General features: G+C 56.4%; 3 protein-coding genes across 5 annotated transcripts in view; 1 reads left to right on the top strand and 2 right to left on the bottom strand.

The window, feature by feature from the left end:
• SCARA3 (scavenger receptor class A member 3) overlaps positions 1–3,742 on the bottom strand; it is a 52,013-nt gene extending 48,271 nt beyond the window's left edge. The window contains exon 1 of one of the 3 annotated variants that reach the window (XM_065587368.1): positions 3,118–3,742. The gene's annotated coding sequence lies outside the window, so the exon portion shown is untranslated. Of the gene's footprint in view, positions 1–411; positions 546–3,117 lie in introns of those variants that run through there. The other 2 variants (XM_065587370.1, XM_065587369.1) reach the window with 2 other exon arrangements.
• CLU (clusterin) lies at positions 499–13,718 on the top strand. The gene is given in 9 exon segments (XM_065587377.1): positions 499–638; positions 5,935–6,059; positions 7,427–7,575; positions 7,923–8,093; positions 8,620–9,042; positions 9,045–9,075; positions 11,267–11,380; positions 12,337–12,563; positions 13,533–13,718. Coding segments are annotated over 8 exon segments (1,386 nt in total). The 5' UTR covers positions 499–638; positions 5,935–5,974.
• A 1,159-nt stretch (positions 13,719–14,877) lies between these two features.
• On the bottom strand, positions 14,878–24,420 carry LOC101940064 (uncharacterized). The gene is made up of 5 exons (XM_005284106.5): positions 22,691–24,420; positions 20,100–20,183; positions 18,140–18,353; positions 17,195–17,401; positions 14,878–16,462 (listed from the first exon to the last, which is right to left on the bottom strand). The coding sequence occupies exons 1-5, from the start codon at positions 23,045–23,047 to the stop codon at positions 16,245–16,247; spliced, it is 1,080 nt and encodes a 359-aa protein (XP_005284163.5). The 5' UTR covers positions 23,048–24,420; the 3' UTR covers positions 14,878–16,244.
• Positions 24,421–24,425: the final 5 nt, after the last annotated feature.

Genomic DNA, 24,425 nt, shown 5'->3' with positions numbered 1-24,425 from the left:
GAGACAGGGAATGGGCAGGCAAAGGTGAGCTCTGCAGGGGAGCAGGATCGGGCCCTTTAATCTCTCCTAAGGCACCTGTGGCAGAGAGGAGCCATCGGAGATCCTAGCTCCCGGCGAGGGGCAGGGTGAGAGAGGAAAGGGGCAGTGAAGTGCCTGGGGTTTCCCAGACCAGGGTATGGGGCGGGGGGCTGCAAGCAGACCCAGCGCCTGTTACAGGCGGGGCCTTGAGCCCCCCTGATCGCTGCTGACCCCGTGCTGGGCTGGGTGACCCCCAGGGGGCCGGGCCTCTGGGGCACCCAGTAGCTGGAGCAGACCAAGGCACCCGCCTGGACCCTGGCTCAGGTGGGACCCAGCCAGGAGCGCATTGATGGCGCTGCCAGAGAGTGTGTGGCGGGGGGATGTGCCCCTCACCGCAGCCTCGCTCCAGCGGCCCCCGTCCGCCTAGGAGCCCCCGGGGGGACGCAGCCCGGCCGTGCGCGGTGCAAGGGCGCCCACTGGCTGCCGCCGAGACGCAGGGGCCGGGCTGGGCCGGGCCGGCCCCTTTCCAGGCCGCTCTGCGGGCATGACTCAGAGCGCGGCGCGGGTATAAATACGGTGCCCAGCGCTGCAGCCCCCGCTTTGCAGCGCAGGACGCAGAGGTGAGCCCCGCGGGGAGAGCTCGGGGGAGGGCTGGGTTCGCCCCCGTAGTTGTGCAAACTCCGCTGAGCGCCTGCAGCTGCCGATGCGCCCTGCCGGGGCGATGGGCTGCGGCCAGGGGTGTGCGCGCCCCAAGCTCCGCAAGGGCGGCCCTGGCCGCTGGGCAAAGCCCCGCGGGGCGCCAGGGATGGAGCTGGAGGCTCCGGGTAAGGGGCGCTCCTCCAGCGTCCGCGGCAGTGCGCGCTCCTGGGGAGGGGAGAGAGACGGGGCTAGGGGGGTGTGGGGGATCCTGCTCCGTCCTGGGTGGGAGGGGAGGGGTGGATCCATGCGGCGATCCCTAGGGAAAGAGGGAGCCCTAGCTCACCCTGCCCGCCTGGGGGAAGGGACCGGCACACCCCATTTCCACCTCAAAGCAGGGCTGGGCTTGCAAGGGCTCTCTGACAGATTGGTGGGTGTAACTAAGGCCTGTGCAGGGCTTGGTCCGGTGGGATGGGGGCATTTAACTGTCCCATGTCATTTCCTCCCCCCATGGGCTCCTTGCAGGGTACTCTCAGCAGTGTCCCCTGTATTCCCACCTTCTCTGCAGGTATGTAACCCAGGGGAATTCTCATGCTTCAGGGCTCCCCACCTGGGGTCAGGAGGGAATTCCTACATCTTGGCCAGTTCTGGGGCCTTGGGTGGGAATGGGCTGCCTGTGGACATGTCCTACTGGGCTACAGGCCCTAGTGATTTGCCATGTCCTGGCCATTTCCAGCTTTTCACTGGCATGTCTTGATTACGAAAGTGAGGTGCTACTAAACAATGTATGGGAGAGAATGCCTGACTGTGAAAGAGTGATGCAGTTAGTGGCTCTCGGCATTCGGTTGGTTCTTGTACGCAGACCATTGGCCTGGCAAACCTGGGAACTTGGCCTCCAGGCGTTCCCAACGCCGGACGCTTCAAAGGAAGGTGAAATTAGCCGTAGTGCACGAGGCCACTTGTGCAATGCAGTGAGGGCAACCATGTTGCTGCCACTGACTGTTTTATTGCGGGTCTTGTGATAGTTAGGCTTTTCTTTCAAAACCCCAGTGAGTCACAGCCCGGCTTTCTTTTTACAAAGTTCACTTCTCGCTCTCCTAGGTGCAGAGAAGCTTGAAAATGGGACCTCTGCTAGAGGCCTGGAAGGCCAATTAAAAAAAAATCCAGCTTTTGTTGTTTTGTTTAATCTCCAGATTTTTTTGTTTTGTTTTAAACCAATCTCTTGGGGCTCTGACTCATGGTATTTAAACATTGGGAAAATAACCACAATGCACATCAACAATTGAGCAATGCGGGGGAGGGGAGAATAACCACAATGCACCTGGCTAGTTGCCTAGTGTGGGGGTGGGGCATGCATGGATGTTTTGGGGGGGAATCGGTCTGTCAAAACCGGGAGTAGTTCCATAGCAGCGCCTGGTGCGGGGAGCGTGCGCTGATGGGGAGTGGGAGTTCAAGGTAACAGGAAAATGCTCTCTGACCACAACACTGGACAGCTACGGTGCAGTCCGTGAAGCGATTGCTCTGTAGGGAGGGGGGCCCCCACAGGGACTATTGTTCCCCCTCTTAAGCCATATTGAAGATATTTACGTGGGACCCATGGAGCACCGGGGTAATGCCCAGGGCTGCAGTCAGGTTGTGCTCCAGGCTTAGATCACAAGCGAGATGAGTCTCCGATCTTATCCTAACCCCGACAAGGTGCTGGACAACTTCAGTTGAAAACTACCCCCCCAGTTCAGCAGGGTTGTCGGCCTCTGTTTCACTCAGGACGGCAGCATCAGAGATGTGTGTGCGAAGGCCGGGCCTGGAATAGCAGGGGGCTGTGGGTCAGGATTGGGGGGGCATCTGCAGCACTGTGGGGAGCACAGGCTGGATTAATGGGGTAGCTTCATTCCTTCACTTTCTAAGGCTCTAAATAACCCTGGACTCCATTGCACCGGACAAGTTCTGATTGCCCTGGCTTGCTTTGTGTTTCTTTCCTTGCCCTCTTGTCCAGTCCCCCCTCCCTGGGAGAGCTGCTACTTCCCAGCTACACCCCCGGACTCCTACACTTCCCTCTGTCTCCCCCTCGGTTGCCATGCGGCTCCTGCTGCTCCGCTCCGATCGATCCCGCTGCCTCTGGCCTGAGGGATCTGGTGTCTCTGGCAAGGTCGTTCAGCGTCTTGTTATCGCTTTGGCGTCATTCGCTTGGGCTGGGTCCAGCCCCACCGCAGAGCTGGAGCTAAACCCAGTCTGGGTGCTGCCCCCCCTTCCCCGGTGCTGCTGGCGAATGGGGGCGCCTGTGCAGAATTTTGCTTGACGAGGGACTCTGCATTGATTCCTGCTGTCGCCAGATGTGACAATCCCCAGCCCCTGTCCCCAGTAAAAGCCCCCTATGCCAAAGGCTTAATTCAAAGCCTCCCCTGCTGCCTAGGACTGAAAGGGAAGCCCAGGGAGGCAATGACAATGCAGTGAAGTGCGTGCTACCTGCTGATCTGCGAGGCAGTGTCATTCAGTGGCTACAGCACGGAGCTAGAGGCAGGAGACTTGTGCTCTAACCGCTCTCCACTTGCTGTGTGGCCTGTGCCTTGCTGTGCCTCAGTTTCCCCAGCCGCTGCATGGGGATCCTGCTACCAGCCCATCTTTGAGATCTGCTGATCAGAGGTCCTGATCGTTAACTTTATTTCTGCTGATGGTCTCTGCTCTCCCGGCGTCTGACGCACTTGCCCCTATTGTCTCCGGCAGCGGGCGCTACGCTCGAAGGCAAACCTTTCTGGCGTCTTGTTCCAGCAAACGCGCTAGCTGGGCTCTTGCCTGTGGAGGAAACCGTTCATGTTCCTGCCGGCTGGAAAACACAGGAAGCTTTGCTCAGCCTCGAGGGCTCCAGGTGTTCTGTTGCGCGCACCCTGGGCTTGTTGGCTTGTAATCCAGCTGGGTTTGGGGCGTACCAAAGCGAGGGCTGAGCCTGCGTCCCGCGCGGCTGTAGCGAATTGGAGACGGCAGAGATGGGCCTCTGCGGATCTGTTTTTTTTTTTTTTTCCTCCGACTTTATTCTCTAGCTTCTGGCAGGGTTTGACTGAGCTGCTCGCGAACGCTGCGGGCGAGAAATGTGAGGCAGCCTGGCCCCAGACTCCCCCCAAGCCCATGCCAACTGCGCTGTGATTCACCGACCTGTCGGGAAAGAGCCCGCCCCCAAAGCAGGGCTGGAACTGGTTGTCCTCCAGCTGCTCGCAACATGGGTTGGGGGCTCTTATGTAAGACCTTCCGATGTCTGCACAATAGATGTTCCAAGGCATCAGGTCTTGGCATCTGCTCCCGGCCGGAGTTCAGGGCTGCGGTAGCTCCCCCGGCCAGAAATTCGTGGGCATTTGGGTCACAGCAGGGACACCAGGGCCTTATGCATGTATAAATAAGCAGAGACCCCTGCGTGGGGGCCGAGTCATTCAAATGAGTCATAGCTCATTTTTTTTTCTCCTGTGGTTTTGTTTTGCTTCTCGGGGCAAAGCTCTGCCAAGCCGTCCTAATTCTGAGCTACAGCGTGGCTTGCTCGTGGTTGGAGCGGTCACTGTTCAGTCCTCGTTTATTCAGTCCTCTTGCTTTGAGATCTGTGGGGTCACTCAAATTGGGGTGCAGACCCTACTCTGCCTGTGGCCAAAGAGCAGTCTCCCCTGAGTCTAGACCAGCCCTGCTCCCCCCAGGAGCATTACTTCATGTCCCCAGTCCAGACACCCACCCCAGCAAGTCTCTGATGTGGCTGGGATGGAGCTAGAGATGGAGCTGGATCCAAACCCCTCGGACTGCTGAGCGCTCCGAATCTAGATCCTATTTTTCCAGCTTGCTGAGATCAAAATCCCTCCCCAAAGGGTCACTAGCAGGATAGAGCCTGGGACCTTCAGCACAAAAAACTAAATGAGTAACTCCATAAGCTGTAGCAGTAGTAGGCTCTTAGCCTCTGTGTGGACCAGCTCTGGAGGGATCAGAGATGCTGAACCAGTGAATTAAACAATCCCTTCAATACACGGATTTATCCAGGTCAGTGCTGGGCATAGCCATGGTGCCAGAGGGATAAACGGGCTGCTGTGATATGTAGCACTTAGGAAAGGCAAGATGCTTTCATGGTGCTTCCCAAACACCTGTGTGAGGTAAACGCTCTGCCTTCCACTGTAGTGTGGGGATAAGTGACAGGCCCATGGCCATGACAGGAGCATGGGTCAGAGCAGAAGTTAGAGCTTAGTTCTTCCTGGCTCCCAGGCCTCTGGTCAGGCTGGTGGAGTTTGGCTCTTGTTAAATCCCGGACCATTTTTTGCCCGTATCTTGAATGCGTTTCTCTCTCGGGCCTCTGGGCTGGAGCAGACTGTTGTATTCACTGCAAGGGCTAAAGCTGTCAACATAACGAGTCACCGTCCGGTGTTCGACAAGGCTGGGGGTTTGCTATACAGAGACGACAGCCTGCTTAGCACCGTGGCAAACGCACCAGTATTTTTTTTTTTTTAAACCGTTAAAGCATTTGAAATGTAAAGTATCAAGTCAGGCTTTCATTTGAACAACATCCCTTGTTCCTTTTAGCTGGAGACCATTTTTAGAAGGAAAAGCCCCCAGTTTGGCAGTCTTTGACGGTGTCAAAGATGATGGTGGTTGGGACACATCTGGAGGTGGCGATCTCGTCTGGGTTGCTCTCTGGCCTGTTCTGGCCAGGACATCTCTCAGGGTGAGGCTGAAGAAGGCCTAGGGGATGGTGGGGTGCCAGTCGGGATGGGGAAGCTTGCTGGAGTAGCCTGTCGTTTTTATTTTTCTTGTTCTTTTGTACTTTCCCCATTCAACTATTTTTCTTTCAATCATAGAATATCAGGCTTGGAAGAGACCTCAGGAGGTATCTAGTCCAACCCCCTGCTCAAAGCAGGACCAACCCCCACTAAATCATCCCAGCCAGGGCTTTGTCAAGCCTGACCAAAAGCTTTAAGGACCCCAAAAGCGAGTGATGGGCAGAATAGCCCACCCCCCTCATTATTTTGTCCATGAATTAGGCCTCATCTCCGACCTACTGATTTCTGGCTCTAGGTCCTGTTTTTCTAACCAGCATAATTGCAACACTGTCCTTGAATCAGATCCACTGGCCTTTTTGTTTAGATTCATTCAGTCGCTCTGTCTCCTTGTACCTTGTCCCGGCACCATTTGTCCTTTGAGGTTATTGTAACCTCCTAGGAGCGTTCACATACTTGTGTGTGGGTAGATCTGTCGGCCCCGTCGGTACAACGTGCCCTCGGCGAGGGGGAGTCTGTCTGATTTCTCCTCCCTGTCTTTCAGGCCTGCACACGACCTTGGCGTTTGCTAGGAGGTGAGGAAGATGACGCTGCTGCTGCTCTCTCTGCTGGGGCTCCTGCTGTCCTGGGAGGAAGGCCAGGCCCTGGTTCCTCCCAACGAATTGCAACGTAAGTGGCGTTGGGGAGGCTCCATGCGCCGGGGCGGAAACTCCCCGGGTGGCTGAGGCTGGTGGGATCGGCACACGCGGGGTAATACGGGAGACACAGCGCCATGGACTGCATGACACTCCGCTGCAGGGCCAGGCAGGCTGATACAGGGATCAGTTTGTGATTTGTGCCCTGTGCCCCAGCTGACGGGTGCCTCGCCAGCCACTGACTACGGCTGTTACTTGGGCTTTGCTGCTAGGGGTTGCTTCTAGGACACCCCCCCTCCCCAAAGTGGGTCTATTTATCTATGGCTCCCATCACCATTGTACTGACCGCCTGTAAAAGTCAGGGGAGCAGCATGTGTATGGGGGGAGGTACCCCAGCAGGTGTGGGGGGCTAACTTGGTGTGTGGGGCCCCGGTGTTTGTGTGGGACGAACAGGGGAGGGGGCTAGGCTGATGTGGGTTTAGATCTGAAACATGGCAAACCTCCAGGCTTTTGGCTGACTTTCTTTGGATCAGGCTGGAAAGAACCTGGAAACCGGGCGCAAGAGCCCCCAGGAACCAAAACAAAAGATCTGGGATGGACCGAGTCAGTTTACTGAGGGCCGTGGTGGATTCTCTGTCAGTGACGGTTTTTTAAATCAAGACTGGATGTTTTTCTTAAAGCTCTGCTCTAGGAATTATTGAGGGGCTGTTCTCTCTCTCTTGTGCTGTACAGGAGATCACATGGTCCCTTCTGGCCTGGGGATCTAGGAATCTGTGGTCCAAACCCCTTGAGGCCAGGTCCCCCAAGCCCTGGGGAAATCTGGATCTGGGGCTGGGTGATATGGATCAGGCCCATCTAAACAAACTTCCTCCCAAAGTTCCTGGCATCAGGAGTGTTTTGGGTCCAAGCCAGATGCTTGCATCATGAGATCATTTCTCCCACAGCTCCCCGCCAGGTGACACGGCACAAGTATCAACTCTTCAGGGTTTGCTAGGTGGGGTCCTGTGGAAAAGGCACACCTGAGAGCAGGCTATCATGGCTCAGAGGGGAGTGGGCTCAGGGGGACTGGGTGGGATCAGTCTTTACTCTAGATCTTTGGCAACAAAATTCAGTTGTTGGCTACCTTGCTCTGGCAGGGTCCCAGCCCAAATCTAAGCAAGGTTCGGGCCTTGGTGGCCTGAGAACGGAGCTGGGCAAATGAGAAGTTTGTGTGAAATTTCAGCTAAATTGGATTTGACCCTTTTTTGGGCAAATAGGCTTTGGAGACCCAAATATTTGGGTGGGGAAGATGGTGTTTGTGGAGTCTGGGTGGCCATCTTGGAAGAGGTATCCTCAGCAGAAGACCATCTTAGCATGTCTCTCCTGAGACAATTAACTTCTTCTCCCCCCGCCCCCCTTCAGAAATGTCTGTAGCCGGGAGCAAATACATAGACACCGAGATCGAGAATGCCATCAACGGGGTGAAGCAGATGAAAAGCCTCATGGACAAAACCAGCAAAGACCACCAGGAGATCCTGACCACGCTGGAGGAGACCAAGCAGAAGAAAGAGGTGAGCAAATTGCAGGAATCTGTCCCTGCAAAGCTTTTCGCTGAATCTCGCCGCAATTTGGGCCATGGGGGTCTGACACTCAGATGGAACATGGCAAAATGAGTCTAAAATGGCCATGTCACTTATCCCCTCTGCATTGGGAGCTTGGGGACAATCTCTAATAAATCCACAGCCCCACCCTGAGGTTCCTTAGGTGTTGGGCTTCCCATGCTCTTCCTGGCAAGAGTGGGGCTAGAACTCTGATTCACCTGCTCTAAAGACCCAGGCTCCTGCCTCTTGAGCTAAGGGAGAATCCCCGTTAGTGGCCCAGCCCCTCACAGTCCTGGTTTTAACACCTTCACTTCCAGCAAGCCATGCAACTAGCCAAGGAAACGGAGAAGAAGCTGACCGAGAAGCCGGAAGTGTGCAATGAGACCATGCTGGCCCTGTGGGAGGAATGCAAGCCCTGCCTGAAGCAGACCTGCATGAGGTTCTATTCCAGGACGTGCAGGAGCGGCTCGGGCCTGGTTGGCCGGCAGGTGAGTGAGCTGTTTGGTCTAGGTCCTTCTCTGGCGCTTGGCATTGTGGTATAGGAGAGACAGGACCTCTTTCTACCAGGGTGTGGGACACTATGAAAGATCAGCAGGGCTTGTATGGGAGAGTGGGCTAGCACGTGATGTGGCTGAGGACGGAGCCTGTAGGGCTCAGTGGTGCCAGGAGACCAGTGTGTTCGTGGTCGACTTCTTCAATGGCTCCGACTCTGAGATGGACAGACTGCACTGGGGGGAGAGGGGGCTCTAGCTTTGATTGTCTCTCAGCCTCTGGAGAGCCAACAGGAATTAACTGACGGTCATTGTCCACCACATCTTCCATATGGATACGGGTCCACAGCACAGGTTCCCCGGGGCCTGTAGCGGTCCCCAACTCGGCCCCATTGAGGTAGCAGGGAGCGGGTCTCCCTGCGATGCAGCGGCGTGGGCCCCAGCTCTGTGTAGGGTGGGTGGTGGGTGGGTCTGCAGAGGCCTGCCCAGTTCACCACATCCTGTCCCTGCCTTGCTCTGGTAGCTGGAGGAGTTCCTGAACCACTCCTCCCCCGTCTCCATCTGGGTGAACGGCGAGCGCATTGACTCCCTGCTGGAGGAGGACCAGCAGCAGGGCCGCTGGCTGGAGGACCTGGAGGAGCGCTACAGCCTAGTAGAAGACAGCGTGGACGACCTGTTCCAGGAGAGCACACGGGCCTACAGCCGCATGGCCCCGTTCTTCCGCTCACCCTTCGCCGGGGGCTCCCGCAGGGCCATGCACGCCCCCTTCCGCTTCCGCTTCCCCTACTCAAACGCCAGGGTGGTCCGGGACACGCACCCCTTCTTCTCCCCACCCCGGCACCATGGCTTCCACCAGCTCTTCGGGCCGCTCTTTGAGATGACCCAGCGCATGTTCGAGGGAGCCCAGAAGGCCATGGAGCAGGATGGCCAGTGGTTCGAAGGCAGCAGGAGGACCCCCTGCTGGGAGAGTCCACCACAGGTGGGGGATATTCAAGGGCCTTGAGGGGCAGATCAGCCGAGCTGGTGGGTGGTAATGACCAGAGCCAGGGCCCTGCCCCCCAGGCACACGCTAGTCACTGGGGGGTAGTCCGGAAGGAACTGGGATCACTTATCCAGCACTAGCCTTGTGCCCAAGTGAGGGTGGTTAACCCTTGGAACAGCTCATCTAGGATGGGCAGGAGGATTATTCGTCACTGGCCATTTTTAAATCCAGATTGGATCTTCTAAAAGATCTGCCCTAGTTTCAGACTGGAACTAACTCAGGGCAGTCCTATGGCCTGTGTCTACAGGAGGTCAGAGTAGGTGATCACAGTGGTTCCTTCTGGCCTTAATCTGTGGTGTCTCCCCCCTCTGGCCCCAGAGAAGGCCTCCACCCTGGGGACTAAGTCTGGTTCGCTGACCCCTCAGTTGGACACCTCGGCAGAGCCTGAGGTAGAGCTAGTGGGGAAACTTTTCCAACCAAATGTTTGGGTTCAGTAAAGGGGGGGTGGGGGTGGGGGACTTTATTGATTTTAGCAAAGTTTTTTGTTTAAAAACTAGTGGGGGGGGATTCGGGAAAGGGTTTTGCTATGGTCGGTCGAAACCTTCCATCCTGACGCTTTCGGGCTGGGACGTTTTGACTTGTCTTGAAATTCTGTTTATTCTGTATTTTCTTCTCTCCCCCCCCCCCCCCCCCCCCCCCAAAAAAAAAAAAAAAGTCTAAATTGATCCCAAACTAACTTTATTTTGGAAAAATTCCATTTTGAGAGAAACTTCAAACAAAGTTGTTTTTTGTCTCGGGTTGGGGGGGAAAAAATGTTGAAATCCTGGAATTTCCCGCAACATGGAATGTCCGGTTTCCACCCAGCTCCAGTCCCTGGACTGAGCGAGCTCAAGGTGGAGGAACCCCCCCCCCGCCCCCTATCCTGTTATACTTTCAGCAATGGTCAAAGCAGACTGAAACAGCAGGGGGAGCTGCAGCATCCGAGTTCGCTCCCATCTGCTGTTAACAAAAGCGGAGGAGCCGTCTTCCTCCACCCGGCTCTGATCCCTGGATTTATTTTGCAAGGCAGCAGCTCTCTCATGGAATGAGAAGGACACTGGGCGGCTTCCTGCTGAGCAGTGTGGTGGCCGTTCTGGTTCAAAGCACCACTTGGGGAAACCACACGCGATGCCCACTGAATTCCATGACGGAGGTTTGCTCTTGTGATCCGAGCACAGGGGGGGAACCGCTGGCTTCTGCTCCAGCACTGGGCAAGTCGCTTTGTCTCTGCCTCGTGTTCCCCAGCCATAGAGTGGGTCTGACTCTGACAAATCCATGGCTACCTAGGGCTCCGAGATTGTCTTTATGCTGCACTCTGGCCACTGGGAAGTTTGCAGCAAAGCTAGAACCTGGAACCTCACGTCTAGATAAAAGCACAGGCCCTGGCCATTTGTGCTAAAGGGACGCTCTGTGGGCTCCTAGAAGCACAAGGCCTATGACCCACAGATGGGCAGCTCTGATTGTCCAGTAGAGGGCAGTGCTGGTCGTCTCACCTCCCTCACACAGGTGGGCAAGACTGGATTAGTTCATGTATTAATAGTCTGAAGATGAAAGGTGCTAGAAATAGAATTCCAGTGGTATTGTTATGCCTTCCCTCCAGGAGCCATGCGGTGATGTATTGCCTCATCCCGGCTTGGCTTGAAAGCAATCGCAGGAGCACTTTCAAGCCTTGTAGAATAAATAGTCAGGGCCAGGGGATTACGGCAAAAGCAATCTGAAGCTTATTTACGTTCCTAAGTAGGTGATTCACAAGCTCTTGAATCATTTGCCAGACTTGATGGGAATAAGATGGGAATAACAGGACAGACTCTCTAACCTTAAATTCTTGTGCGGGTGTCTGAGGGATTAAGACTCCAGGGTCTGGTTAATTGCTATATTTCCCTGGTTCTGAATGGCTGCAGTATTCGGTTTCCCATCCTGAGCTGTTGTGCAGAGTTGCTGTGCTCTGTTAAACAGCTGCCACACTCCACCCCAGAAGCAACTGCACTTCAGTGGGGCGGGAAGGCTTTACTGTCTACATGACTAGTACTTTGTAAAGAGCTTTGGAGTGCAAGGTGCTGTACAAATGCACGAGAGCTGGTGCATCTTGCCCGTGCTGAGAAGTAAAGCTATACCTCTGTGGTGTCTCCTCCCTCCCCCACCCCTTCAGAGACTCGCAACTCCAGTGACAACCGCATGGTGTGCCGGGAAATCCGCCGCAATTCTGCCGGCTGCCTGAAGATGAAGGATAAGTGTGAAAAATGCCAGGAAATTCTGTCTGTAGGTGAGCGAAGGAGACCAATATAACCAGGTGCTGGTAACAGCCTGTGTTTTCATAGATAAACACCCCACAGGGGGAGTAGAACTTGCGTCCTCTAGTTCTATCCCTGCTGGTGAGCGCCTTTCACCGGCACTGCGGCTTCTCACCCCTCTTGGGTAAGACAAATGGGGGTCTTCTCTAGATGTGATTTTCCCCCCCTCTCCCCAGCAGGGGGCAGTGTTGCATCTCTTCCCCCCATATGTATTTTGTGTTCCTAGATTAGGCAATTTCGGTGCAGAATATCGCACGTTTCAGTACTGCTCCAATATCTTCGACTCCAATGTGTAACCAGCATTTAGGCCCACACAGATCCAGGACCAGGTTCTCGGTGGTGTTAACAGGCGCAGCTCCATTGGAGTCAGGCCAATCGACACCTCCTCAGAGCTGGCCATAGACCTAAGTTACCACCCACGTGTAACATGGAGGGGAATGGAAGGGGAGACAGTCTGCACCAGGCCCCCAGGCCTCGATCAACTGAGCAGCCTGTGGTTCTGAGAGCCAAGTGGCAGCTGGCTGGCTGCAGGTTTAGTGATGGGGCGATGGGGTGTGAGTGGACTCGGGTGGTGACTGCATGCCGTTAACCTCCCCACCCCGAGTTAGCCGGCAGGGGAGCAGGGCTGGAGGGGTTGGTGCTGTTAGGGGAGATGTTATCATGTCCTAACACCAGCAATGGCACCGGTTGGTTTGGCTTTGCTGGTGGAGAAACCGAGGGCTGACAAAGCCAAGGAGCCAGAGTCCCACTCAATCCCTTGCAGATTGGGGGGGGGGGGGTCTCCATGGGGTTTAGACCCACTGTCAGGGCAATGGGCCGGGAGCCAGGTGTCCTGCTGCCCTCCTGCTTTCGGGGATCCTGGCAAGTCCATCCCTGACCCCTTCTTGTGTTTATAATGCCCTCGTCTCCTCCTTCCCCCGGGTTGAAGATTGCTCCCAGACGGACCCGGCCCAGAGCCAGCTGCGGGAGCAGTTCGAGGATGCCCTGCGCCTGGCGGAGCGCTTCACCCGCAAGTACGACGAGCTGCTGAGGACCTTCCAGGAGGAGATGCTCAACACCTCCAGCCTCCTGGACCAGCTCAACAAGCAGTTTGGCTGGGTGTCCCGCCTGGCCAACCTCACCCAGAACGGCGACGGCATGCTGCAGGTCACCACGGTGGGTCCCCACTGCCCTTCCTGTGCTGCTTGGGGGTGGCACCAAGATGGAGCTATGGGCTACTAATATCTGATTCCCACGCTGTCCCCCGATTTCCCTCTGCTGGCCCATGGGGCACTTCCTGTTGGTCTCCAGAGAGCTGGTGGACATGTGACACTCGCACTTTGTGACAGAGCCTGGACTGGAGGCACCTGACAGCCAGGAGGGACCAGCTGTGGGGCAGAGCAGGGGGCTGGGAGACATTGCCCAGAGGAGCAGGGGGAGAGGGGAATGGGGCAGCATGGGCTGGGGAGAAGAGTGGGCTGGGAGCATGCTCCCAGGCCAGCAGGACTAGGGGGCAGGGAGGCCCATTGGAGCCTGACATTGGGTGCGACCCAATTGGCACCAGCTGGTGCCACCCAAATGAATGAGGCATCAAAGCCCATTGGGAAACAGACATCTGAGTGGCTCTGCTGCCAAGACTGGTCCATTCCCCACAGTTTCCCCCCCCCTCCCCCCATGGATCCTGCGTCACATGGGCCATGCACCCAGCTGGGCATGGAGCTCCTGAGTTCAGCTCAGCTGCCAGCGCTGGCTCCCATGGCCCCCCCCCCCATTCCCTCCCTAGAATAGCAGAGAGCTGGAAAGAGGCAAAGTGGGTCAGGAGCGGGATGTGTATAATCGGGCAATTGTCTCTGGGACAAAAGTGCTGCTCTGCCCTGACAGCCTCTCACAAGCCTTTGAGCCGTGCAGGGGCACAGCTGGGTCACTCAGGACTGCTGCCGCCAGCCCTGTGAATGGAGTCCACCATGCGTCAGGGGCCTGGGCTGGACTAGAATCAGGGAGGCTGTGGGGCAGGAGTGCAGGGTCCTGGTAGAGCTGGTGGAGCTCAGGGCTGGACTGGCAGGGATGGGATTCAAGGGCACCAGCAGAGCTCTCAAGTTGCCCATCCCCTGGTGCTACCGGGCTCCTTCCCACTTCCTCCCCTAGGTGCTTTCCAAGACCCCCAGCCGCAAGGACTCCTCCAGACCTTCTGACACCCAGGTGACGGTGCAGCTCTTCGACTCGGATCCGCTGGCCCTGACCGTGCCGGGCGAGATCCCCTGGGACGACCCCAAGTTCATGGAGGTGGTGGCGGACGAGGCTCTGAAGCGCTACAAGCAGAATACCATGTGAGTTTTGCAGCCGTGGCACATAGGCTCCCAGCCCGGAGCAGCCTCAGAGAGCAGAAAAGTCTTGCTTAGGCCATAGTGCTTTGGGATGTTAGCGCGTCAGAGCTCGTAAGCTAAGCAGGGTCCGACTTCCTCTCCCCTAAAATCCTTCCCCCAGTCTCAACAGCTATAGGCGGCGGTTTCTCCCATGCCCACCCTATGTTGTATAGTGCCGCTGTGTTCCACTCCAGAAATGGTTGCATTTCAGGGGCGGGTGGGCAGAGGTTTGCAACTGTTAGGTTCACAAATGACCTTGGGATGGAAAGGGCCAGAGAAATAACCCATCACCATCAAAAGGAACCCTGCTCATCCCCTGGAGTGCTCTGATCCAACCTCCCCATTGCTCACTTGTACCAGGCTGACTTATATTATTTGTATTCGGCACTGCACAAACCCACTAAGACCATCCCCACCCTAAAGAGCTTGTGCTCTAAATAGACGAGATAAAAGATGAGGGGGAAGGAAGGAACTATTCTGCTTTGCAGCTGGGGAAACTGAGGCAGACTCAATGACTTGCCCATAGAATCAAGGGACCTTGAGAGGTCATCTAGTCCAGTCCCCTGCACTCATGGCAGGAGTAAGCTTTATCAGACCATCCCTGACAAGTCTGTCAAACCTGCTCTTAAAACCCTCCAATGACAGAGATTCTACAATTTATTCCTGGGCAATTTATTCCAGTGTGTAGCTATGAAGCCTGTAGCAGAACTGGGATTTGAGCCCCAGACTGGGGCCTTTATCAACAGGCAAACTCTCCTCTGAGAAGGATCTCCTCAGGGCAGTGATCTGGTTTCCTTAGCCCTCTCCTGGCCCCACACCACCCTACACACCGCTCGGCTGCCCTAAAACCTGTGCTGTGCTAAACTCAATGCACCATCTCTTCTTTCCACCAGCGAGTGATGCCCTCGGCTGCCCTGATCCTCAGTCTGGTCTTCGGAAGAGAGAAGCCATAGCCTTCAGCGACGCCCTGCTCCATGCTGCATAGACCCCCTAGCGCTGCGGAGAAGCCCTCGGCCTGGCACGCCGCCCTGATTCGCTGTCTGCACTAGTAGGTTAAACACTGTACTGCCTGCACTTTGCTGCTGGGTTGTAGGGACCCAAAAGGAGAAATAAAATTAGATCTGACGTGGAGAAGCTGGCCTGGCTTGGTGTAGTTTATTGGCTCAGCCTCTGCCTCCAAAAAGGGAGAAGGAGCAGGTGCGTGAGGGAAACATGGTGATTCTGTAGTGTATGAAAAAGGCCGCAGGTGAGGTGGGCTCTAGAGGGCATTCCAACCCCCTGGTCCATATCCGTATAGTCATTACTCCAACATATGGCCCACGCTCTCAGCCCAGATCTACCACATCTTCCACATCCAGCACTCCCTGTAGGTGGGTCGCAGACAGGAACCCAGCAGGGGGCCTGTGCATTTGAAAAGCACAAGCCTGCCATACCAGAACTAATGGCGCAGCTCCACCAACCCAGGCAGCAGCATCAGACGTGGGCCCTAGCTCGGCCCTAGAGGCTAGGAGCCCCAGGGTAGGACCAAGGAGAAGCCCTGAGGTAGCATATTCATGGGCACCATAGCAGCCCTACTTGCAGGGGGTGTGTGTGCAGAGGGCTGGTTAAGACAGCTCTCTAAAATACCCCACCCGTAGCCACCTGAACACCCCTGGGGCTGGCTCCAACCAGGGGCTGTCAACCCCCAAGTGGAAAATCCAAGAACTCTCCAAATCCACCCCAAGCTGCACCCCATCTGGCCGTACAACACCCTCACCCCCAGCCCCTGGGGTCCAGGCACCTAGCTCAGGCTGTATCCTGAAATACAGGGAGGTGCCCATGGCTCGGGAGCAGCCCAGCGCCAAGACAGCACCTTCGCCAGAGCAGAACGCTCATGCACCAGGCCACAGAGTCTCCCTTGGTCTCCCACTGCAGCCTGTGGCAGCTCTGGCCCTGACTGCGCTAGGAGTGATGTGTGCCCAGCACAATGCCTGCCCCCCAAGCACACCAGGCCCCAACCCCAGGGAGGGGAAGCAGCTGTAACAGAATCCACAAGCACCACAGCTTGTCTCATCACACGGCTCGCATGAGATCCCTGTAGGGACTGATCAGTGTTCACAGGTGGGCTGGGGGCAGCTCAGGGGAGTGAGTGGCACCCCCCCCATAGCACAGGGGGGGGGGGGTAGCTGTACAATGGGGCAGGAACTAATGCATCTGCACAGCTCTGATGCCAAGTGCTGCCCTAAGTGTGATGGATGGAGGGGGGGGGGGGGGGGATGGACCAACATGAGGGTAGTTGGGGGGCGTAAGAGAAGCAAAGGTTTGTAGGAACAGCTCCAGCCCAGAGACGGGCATTCCTACAGGTAACAGTCCACTATGCTGCAGGGCTGGGGATCCCCCCATGCCATCCCAGCTAGACTGGTCAGGGCAGTGCAGTCACCAGGGCTTAGCCCAGCCCCACAGGCACTCCAGGTCCCAGCTCGCAGAGCCGGCTGCCTCCTGCAGGAGGTGCCCCCTAGTGCCTGCCCCCGGCCAGTTGCTGGAGCACAGCAGCCACAGCGGCGACGGCGGCAGCGTTGGCCTGGCACGGGTAGAAGCCGGAGTGGGTGGAGAAGCAGCCGTCCACGGTGCTCAGGAGCCCGGAGTGCTGCGCCTCCCGCTTGCTGCTGGCGTAGAGCTCGGCCCGCTCGTTGGGCTGGTGGTGCAGCACCACCAGGATCGTCTTCCTCGCCGCTGGGCCGCAGGGGAGAGAACAGGCGTCAGGGGCAGATTAAGGTTTCCTGGGGCCCCGCCCCATTCTGCCCCTACCCCTCTTCCACGCAAGCTCCACTACATTCCTCCCCCACCTCCTGCAGCCACAAGACCAGAGAATCTCCATCCCCTGCACCACAGCCCCAGGCTGCAGTGGGGGTCTGCCCCACCCAGTGCTTCGGTGGGGAACCAGGATCAGGGCACTGGGGCTTCTCCTGCCTGGTGCTTCTGATGGGGGAGGGGAAGGCTGCCTCTGCCCAGCAGTGGTGGCTGCATGGGGGGTGGGGGGGGCGGCACAGGAAGGGGCTGCCCCCAACCCCATCCAGCTGCTGCAGAGTGGAATCAGGGTGCAGGGGCTTCCCCTGCCCTGACAGCCAGGGCTACAGGTGGCTGCTGGCAGCCGTGGGTTTGTTCCAGGGGCCCCACAGTTGGCCAGGGCCCCTAGGCATAGGCCCTATCAGCCCAGTGGCTAATCTGCCACTAAGTTAGGGGGCGAAGCACAAAGGGGAGGGTTAAGGACTGACAGCTGGGGTGGAGATTGAGGTGCATGAGCCAGGCAAGTCCCTGGCTGTTCGATGCCTGCACCAGGCAGGTGCTTTGGGTCCACTCGTTTAAGGGGCTCTGCTCCTAGTCCCCTAGTTGAAGGGAAGTGGAGGCGGCAGGGGGCACTGGCTGGAGAACGGCTCAGCCCATGCTGGTGAAAGGGCCACTCACCGGGGATCCCCTCCAGGGCGTTGCTGATGTCTGTGCCCGAGCGGGACGAGATCGGGCAGAAGAGCAGCAGCGGGCAGCTGGAGTGCGGCTCGTACTCCCCTGCCTGCAGGGAGATGCCCTGGGCCGTGAGGAGCTGAGCCACCTGGTCCAAGAACTGGCTCTCGCAGCCGGCCGTCTTCCCGCTCACGTGGACCTGCAGGGGCAAGGCTGGCAGGGAAGGGGGCAGGTTAGAGACATCTCCCCTTTGGGCCCGGCTCAGCCAGTGGGATGGAGGCCCAGCCCTGTTCCTGTGCAGGGTAGTCTGCCCCTAGTGGCTGCAAACCCAGAGGGGTATAAGCTCTACTACTGCTATTGATAAGGGCAAATCCCTGATGCCACAGAGACTGGTACCCAAGGGGGCTGGAGGGGCCTGTTTGTTTTAACCCTGCCAAATCAATCCAGCTGTTCTCAAGTATCAGTTTGGTTCGTGGGCGGGGAAAGCTGGGGCCATGATACGAGTTTGCTGGCACTTGTCACTCACTTACCCAGCAGCACAAGATATGCCCCTGTCCCCCCCACCCCCAGCAGCGCCAGTCCTCCCCTGCCTCCCCAAACACATCCAGCAGCTCCAACCCTCCCCTGCTCCACCTGCAGCTTCCACAATGGCTGGAAAGTCATCCTGTGACCTCAGTCCCACAGGATTGTGGGTAAAATCAGTCCTGGGGGGAGGAGAGGCTGCAGGAGGGTCTTTCAGCCATTTTGGGGCCGCAGCCCAATTGAGGTGGAGCACTGCTGCCCCAATCAATGGAGGTGACCCCAGCCCCACTGCTCCCTCAGCTTGCCTGGCGTTAGGTCTCTGGTCCCTGCTCCTCACAGGGGAAAGGAACCCCCATTCCAGCCCTACCCAGGCTCCCCCGTGTTCACCCGGTCAGGGGAAGTACCTGTCCATGGCGGGCCGGTGCCTACCTGTGCTCCGGGTGGCCCAGGGGGACGATGCCCAAGGAGCTGGAGGCTGTCTGGCTGGTTCCAGGGGCCGTGGAGCTGCCAACCTGCCCTTCAACTCCTCCAACTCCCGCCGTAGCCTCTGGTTCTCAGTGAGCACGCGGCTGGCGATTCTGACGGGCGCTTCTAGTGCCTGGAGGAATTCCAGGGTCTCAGGGTCCGAGGAGCCTTTCAGAGCCTGCGGGGAGTAGAAGGGGCTTAGTGCTATTCAACATCCCGGCACAGGGAGCAGGCACCAGCCAGGGAGATGGTGCAATAGCCTGGTCTGACCATGGGACCAGGGACCAGGACTCCTGGGTTCCATCCCTGACTCGCTGCGTGACCTTGGGCAAGTCACTCAGGCAAGCCCAGATCTTCCAAGGTGTTTAGGTGCCTAACACCCAGTGCTGCGGTGTCTGTGTGCCTCAGTTTCCAGCTGTACAGTGTGGAGAATAGCACGTCCCAACCACTGGGTGTTGGGAGGATACATACATCAAACACTGGGAGGTGCTCAGGGACCATGGCTAGGTAAGTAGCTCAGGTAGATGGAAACTGGGAGGCAGCAAGTACTATCTAAACCCAGAGGGGAGCCACGGGGCAACCAACATGACAAAGGAGCGGCTGAGGCCTGCCCTACATACGGGTTTTGTACCCCTAGAACTGTGGGGGGCAAAGAGCTGATTCTTTACTGAGTCATGCTGATAAAAGCCCCAGTGTGGACCCAGTTAAACCGGGATAAAGGTGCCAGATATCAATAGAGCTTATTCCCCGGGAATTTTAAGTCAAGCTCAGACAAACACCCTTCAGGGCTGGTCTGGATAACACTTAGTCCTGCCTCAGGGCAGGGGTCTGGCCTAGATGGCCTGTTGAGGGCCCTTCCAGCTCTCCATTTCTAGGAGGTTTCTCAGAGCAATGCTCCAGTCCAAACAGGAATTCATCCCAGGAAGTCCTGCAGCCTGCGTTAGGACAGACCAGATGATCACAGTGGCCTTGGAATCTATGAACTTCTGGAACAGAGCTAGCTATACCGGTATAAGCACCTTTATACAGTACTGGCAGAACTGTGTCCACACTAGGGGGCGTTGTACCACTCGAACCAGAGCAGAGTCGTTAATGTGGTACAACTCCTACATGCTGCGGACAAGGCATGAGATGCAGAAACGCTTCCTGAGCCGAGCATCCCAAGTGCAGGGAAGCGGGAGAAAGCGATCTCACAACCCGTCGGGAATCGTCAGACAGCGATGAGGAAAGAAACAGGATCTCGCACTACCCAGCAACCTGGTCTTTCGATCGCCAGCTCTTTGGGACAGGGACCGCCGTTTTGTACAGCACCTAACACAATCCTGGCCCAGGACTGGGGCTGCCAGGCTCTACCATATTAGAAATAAACAATAGATGTATTTACTCGTTAGGGGGGGAGGGATAGCTCAGTGGTTTGAGCATTGGCCTGCTAAACCCAGGGTTGTAAGTTCAATCCTTGAGGGGGCCACTTGGGGATCTGGGGCAAAATCAGTAACTTGGTCCTGCTAGTGAAGGCAGCGGGCTGGACTTGATGACCTTTCAAGGTCCCTTCCAGTTCTAGGAGATGGGATATCTCCATTAATTTAATTTAATTTAAATTACTCATCCTCATCACTGGATCGGTGACAAATGGACGCAGGCTCGAGCCCCCGAGACAGTGTGTAGCTTTACCCTGGGTGTCTCTTACTCTGAGAAGTACTCAGTGGTTTGTCTCTAATACGTGCCATCATGTGTAGCTTTGATCATGACAACAAAGTCCGACGAAGTGGGCATTCACCCACGAAAGCTTATGTTCCAATACATCTGTTAGCCTTAAAGGTGCCACGGGACTCTCTCTTGCTTTTTACAGATCCAGACTAACACGGCTACCCCTCTGAGACTTGACAAAGTCTCAGTGAATCTGAATGGTCAGAAAGTCCCTCACCTCCAGCTGAGCCTGCAGCCTCTCCGCTGTCTTCCGGAGCTCTTGTGCCGTTCCAGCTGCTCCCCGGGCACTGTTAGCGCCGAGCTTAAAGACAGAAAGACAATCAAACAGGAGCGATAATGCCCAGTGTTTTGGCCTGGTTTCAATCTCTTTGTCCTTCGCCATCACTTGAGTTTCAGGGGACATCGGCGGAGCGCTTCAAATCAAGGGCTCGGTCAACCCACAGGTGTTGGAACTAGGGGTGCTGGGGGGCTGCCGCACCCCTGGCTTGAAGTGGTTTCTATCATATCCAGGGTTTACAGTCTGGTTCAATGGCTCTCAGCACCCCCACAATACCACAATACAAACTGTTCCAGCACCAATGAATCAACCTGTGGAACAGTCTCCCACTGGGCAGATATCTGAACTCCCCACCCACAGCCCTGGAAGACAGCTGCAGTGACGGGGGTGTGCAAGAGGGACGTGATGTGCCTTTCCTGTCTCTAACTTTTGAGAGTAAGAAGGGAGCCTATCTACTGGTTAAGGAACAGGACTGGGAGTCACGACTCCAGGGTCCTATTCCTGGTTCTGCCACTGGTGGACAGCCCTTCTTTCTGCCTCAGTTTCCCCATCTATAACAGGCGCAAGCAAACAACATGCATTTAATAGGGCTCAGTGTAAACGTATACATTCAGGCCATCGTTACAGGATGGGGGAGTCAATCCTAGAAAGCAGCGACTCTGACAAAGATTTGGGGCTCGTGGTGGATACTTGGCTCAACACGAACTCCCAGTGTGATGTGGCCAAAAGAGCGAATGGGATCCTGGATGTATAAACAGGGAATCTCGAGTAGGAGCAGAGAGGTTATTTGACCTCTTTATTTGGCCCTGGTGCGACCACTGCTGGAATCCTGGGTCCAATGCTGGTGCCCATAATTCAAGGAGGATGTTGATACATTGGAGAGGGGTCAGAGAAGAGCCACAAGACTGATTAAAGGATTAGAAACCTGCCTTGTAGTGATAGACTCAGGGAGCTCAATCTATTTAGCTTAGCAAAGAAAACAGAAGAACGGCCATACTCCGTCAGACCAAAGGCCCATCTAGCCCAGGATCCTGTCTTCCAACAGTGGCCAGTGCCAGGTGCCCCAGAGGGAATGAACAGAACAGGGAATCATCAAGTGATCCATCCCCTGTCGCCCATTCCCAGCTTCAGGCAAACAGAGGCTAGGGACACCCTCCCTGGCCATCCTGGCTAATAGCCATTGATGGACCTAGCCTCCATGAATTTATCTGGTTCTTTTTTGAACCCTGTTATAGTCTTGGCCTTCACAACATCCTCAGGCAAGGAGTTCCACAGGTTGACTGTGTGTCGTGTGAAGAAATACTTCCTTTTGTTTGTTTTAACCTGCTGCCTATTCATTTCATTGGGTGACCCCTAGTTCTTGTGTTATGAGGAGGAGTAAATAACACTTCCTTATTTACTTCCTCTACACCAGGCATGATTATACAGACCTCTGTCATATCCCCCTTAGTGGTCTCTTTTCCAAGCTGAAAAATCCCAGCCTTATTAATCTTTCCTCATCTGGAAGCTGTTCCATACCCTGAATCATTTTTGCTGCCCTTTTCTGTACCCTCTCCAATTCCAATGCATCTTTTGTGAGATGGGGTGACTTGATCCCGGTCTATAAGTACCTACGTTGGGAACAAATGTTTAATAACGGGCTCTTCAATCTAGCAGAGAAATGTCTAACATGATCCAATACCTGGAAATTGAAACTAGACAGATTCAGACTGGAAATAAGGCGTCAGGTTTTAATGGTAAGAGTAATTAGCCACCATTTCCCAAGGGCCGTGGTGGATTCTCCCTCACTGACAATGTTTAAATCAAGACGGGCTGTTTTCCTAAAAGCTCTGCTCTAGGAATTATTTGGGAGGCAGGTCTCTGGCCAGTGTTACGGGGGGGGGGGGGGGGGATGTCAGACATTGGGCCCTTCTGGCCTCAGAATGAAATAATGAGCTTTGAGATTCCTGGATGTCAAGGGAATTAGGCCCAAATCCTCAAAGGTATTTAGGCTCCTCCCTTCCATCAAAATCAACAGAAGGGAGGAGCCTACAAATCTTCCTGGATCTGAGCCTTAGTATCTAAACTTGGCTATTTCTTTTTAAACTCCTAGTCAATTAGGGACAAAGGTGGGACGGGGGAAAGCGGGGGGGGGGGGGGGGGGGGGGGGGGGGGAGCCCATTCTAATGTTGTTCTTGTCTCCCAGCTCAGACCCGGCACCTCTCAAATAACAGCTCCCCCACCCCACCCCGGTGCTCTTGCCAGGGCTGCAGTGCTCACACAAAGCATCTTCCAGCGCCGGTGGTAGAGGAACAACCACCCCTGGGGTGGGTCGGTCCCCTAACTGTGCCTTCCCAGCCCGCCCTGCAATGCGCCCAGCTCTGGGGTGGAGCGCAGCCGCCGGTTAGCCACACACTGCACTAAACCCAGGTGCAATGGGAGTTCACTGCAAACATCGTCGGGGGGGGGATCCCCAGAAGTTATTTAGCCGGGGAACGAACACTTCCCCCCCCCCCCCAGCCCCACAACCAGGGCCACGTGGGTGCCCTCACCTGAGGCATCAGGGTGTCCGGCTCCCCGGCCGGCCGGTCCCTGCGGCTGGACGCCTCGGGGCCCTTCGCAAGTAAGGAGAGAAACCAGGCCACTAGGGCGGGTCCCCTCCACTCGGCAGGGCTCGGGTCAGCGCCTCTCCCCGGCGGGCAGCCCCCGGGCTCGGCCGCTGCGCGCTGGCCAGGCTCGGAGCTCGCCCCGGGCTCGGCCCCTGCGCGCTGGCCAGGCTCGGAGCTCGCCCCGGGCTCGGCCCCTGCGCGCTGGCCAGGCTCGGAGCTCGCCCCGCCGCCGGGAGACTCCCCTGCGCCCTCCCGGCCCCCCGCCTGGGTGCAGCGCGCCCCTTGGTCGCTCTCAGCCATTTCCTGCGAGCCGAAAGCGAAAGCAACCCAGCCCGGCTCTCCGCGGGCCGCCGGCTCCTCCCCCGGCCGGGGATTTCCGCGTAGGGCCGCCCCTCCATGCGCCCTGCAAACTCCCCTGTGCTGTGCCAAGCCGCAGCCAGAGACGAGCAGGCGCCGGCTCCTGAACTCCTGCGAGGCCGGAGGTGTGGTTGACGCTGGAGCTTTCACCCTGTGATATTAACCCTTTGAGCCTTTAACAGGCTTTTCGGAATCTCACCATGGAGCTCTTCACACCCAGTTAACCTGTGGAACTCAATGCCAGGGGATGTTGTGCAGGCCAAAAGTATCATAGAATAGAATATCAGGGTTGGAAGGGACCTCAGAAGGTATCTAGATCAACCCCCTGCAGGACCAATCCCCAGACAGATTTTTGCCCCAAATGGCTCCCTCGAGGATTGAACTCACAAACCCTGGGTTTAACAGGCCAATGCTCAAACCACTGAGCTTCAAAAAAAAAAAAAAATAGAGACGTTCCTGGAGGACAGGTCCACCAAGATGGTCAGGGATGCAACCCCATGTTCTGGCTGTCCGTAGCCTCTGATTGCTAGAAACTGGGGCTGGCCGACAGGGGATGGATCATTTGAAATTGTCCTGTTTTGTTCATTCCCTCTGAAGCATCTTCTGACCCCAGCCACTGTCAGAAGACAGGAGACTGGGCTAGATGGACCATTGGACTGACCCTATATGGCCATTATGTTCAGATCTGGGAAGGTACCCAGATCTTAACAATCCAACCCTCAATTGTCCACTTAATTCTGTGTTCTCCTACAGCCCGGGTTCTCATCCGTTTTCTGTCTGAGACCCTCACAACACGCTATAAAAATTCCTGGCTTCAACTGCGGAGTGGGTGGGGGGCTTGGGGCTTTAGCCCTGCAGGACTGGAGGCTCAGGGCTTCAGCTTCTGGGGCAGGGGGGAAAGGGACTCCAGGCTCTGCCTCATAGGACACCAGGGCTCTGGGCTCCCCAGCTTTAGCCCCAAGAAGCGGAGAGGCTCATTTCAGCTCCATGGCTCCAGGCTTGAGACCCACGGGGGGCCCCAGGGCTCGGGACTTCAGCCCGGCAGCTCCAGGCGTCAGGCCTCTAAGGGTCACCAAGGCTCTCAGTTTCCACCATCGGTCTCCTGGTCGAGAACCACTAGGGTGACCAGATGTCCCGATTTTATAGGGACAGTCCCGATTTGTGGGTCTTTTTCTTATATAGGATCCTATTACCCCCCACCCCCATTTTTCACACTTGCTGTCTGGTCACCCTAAGAACCACTGTCCTACAGCATGCGACCCAATAATCTGTCCCAATTCGTATTTAGTTTAAACCCGCCGGCTACCTTCCCCAGACCTGT

Source organism: Chrysemys picta, chromosome 3 (assembly GCF_011386835.1).
Source record: "Chrysemys picta bellii isolate R12L10 chromosome 3, ASM1138683v2, whole genome shotgun sequence".
NCBI lineage: Eukaryota > Metazoa > Chordata > Testudines > Emydidae > Chrysemys > Chrysemys picta.
The sequence above is the reverse complement of the archived record's forward strand: the minus strand, read 5'-3'. Positions and strand labels throughout refer to the sequence as shown.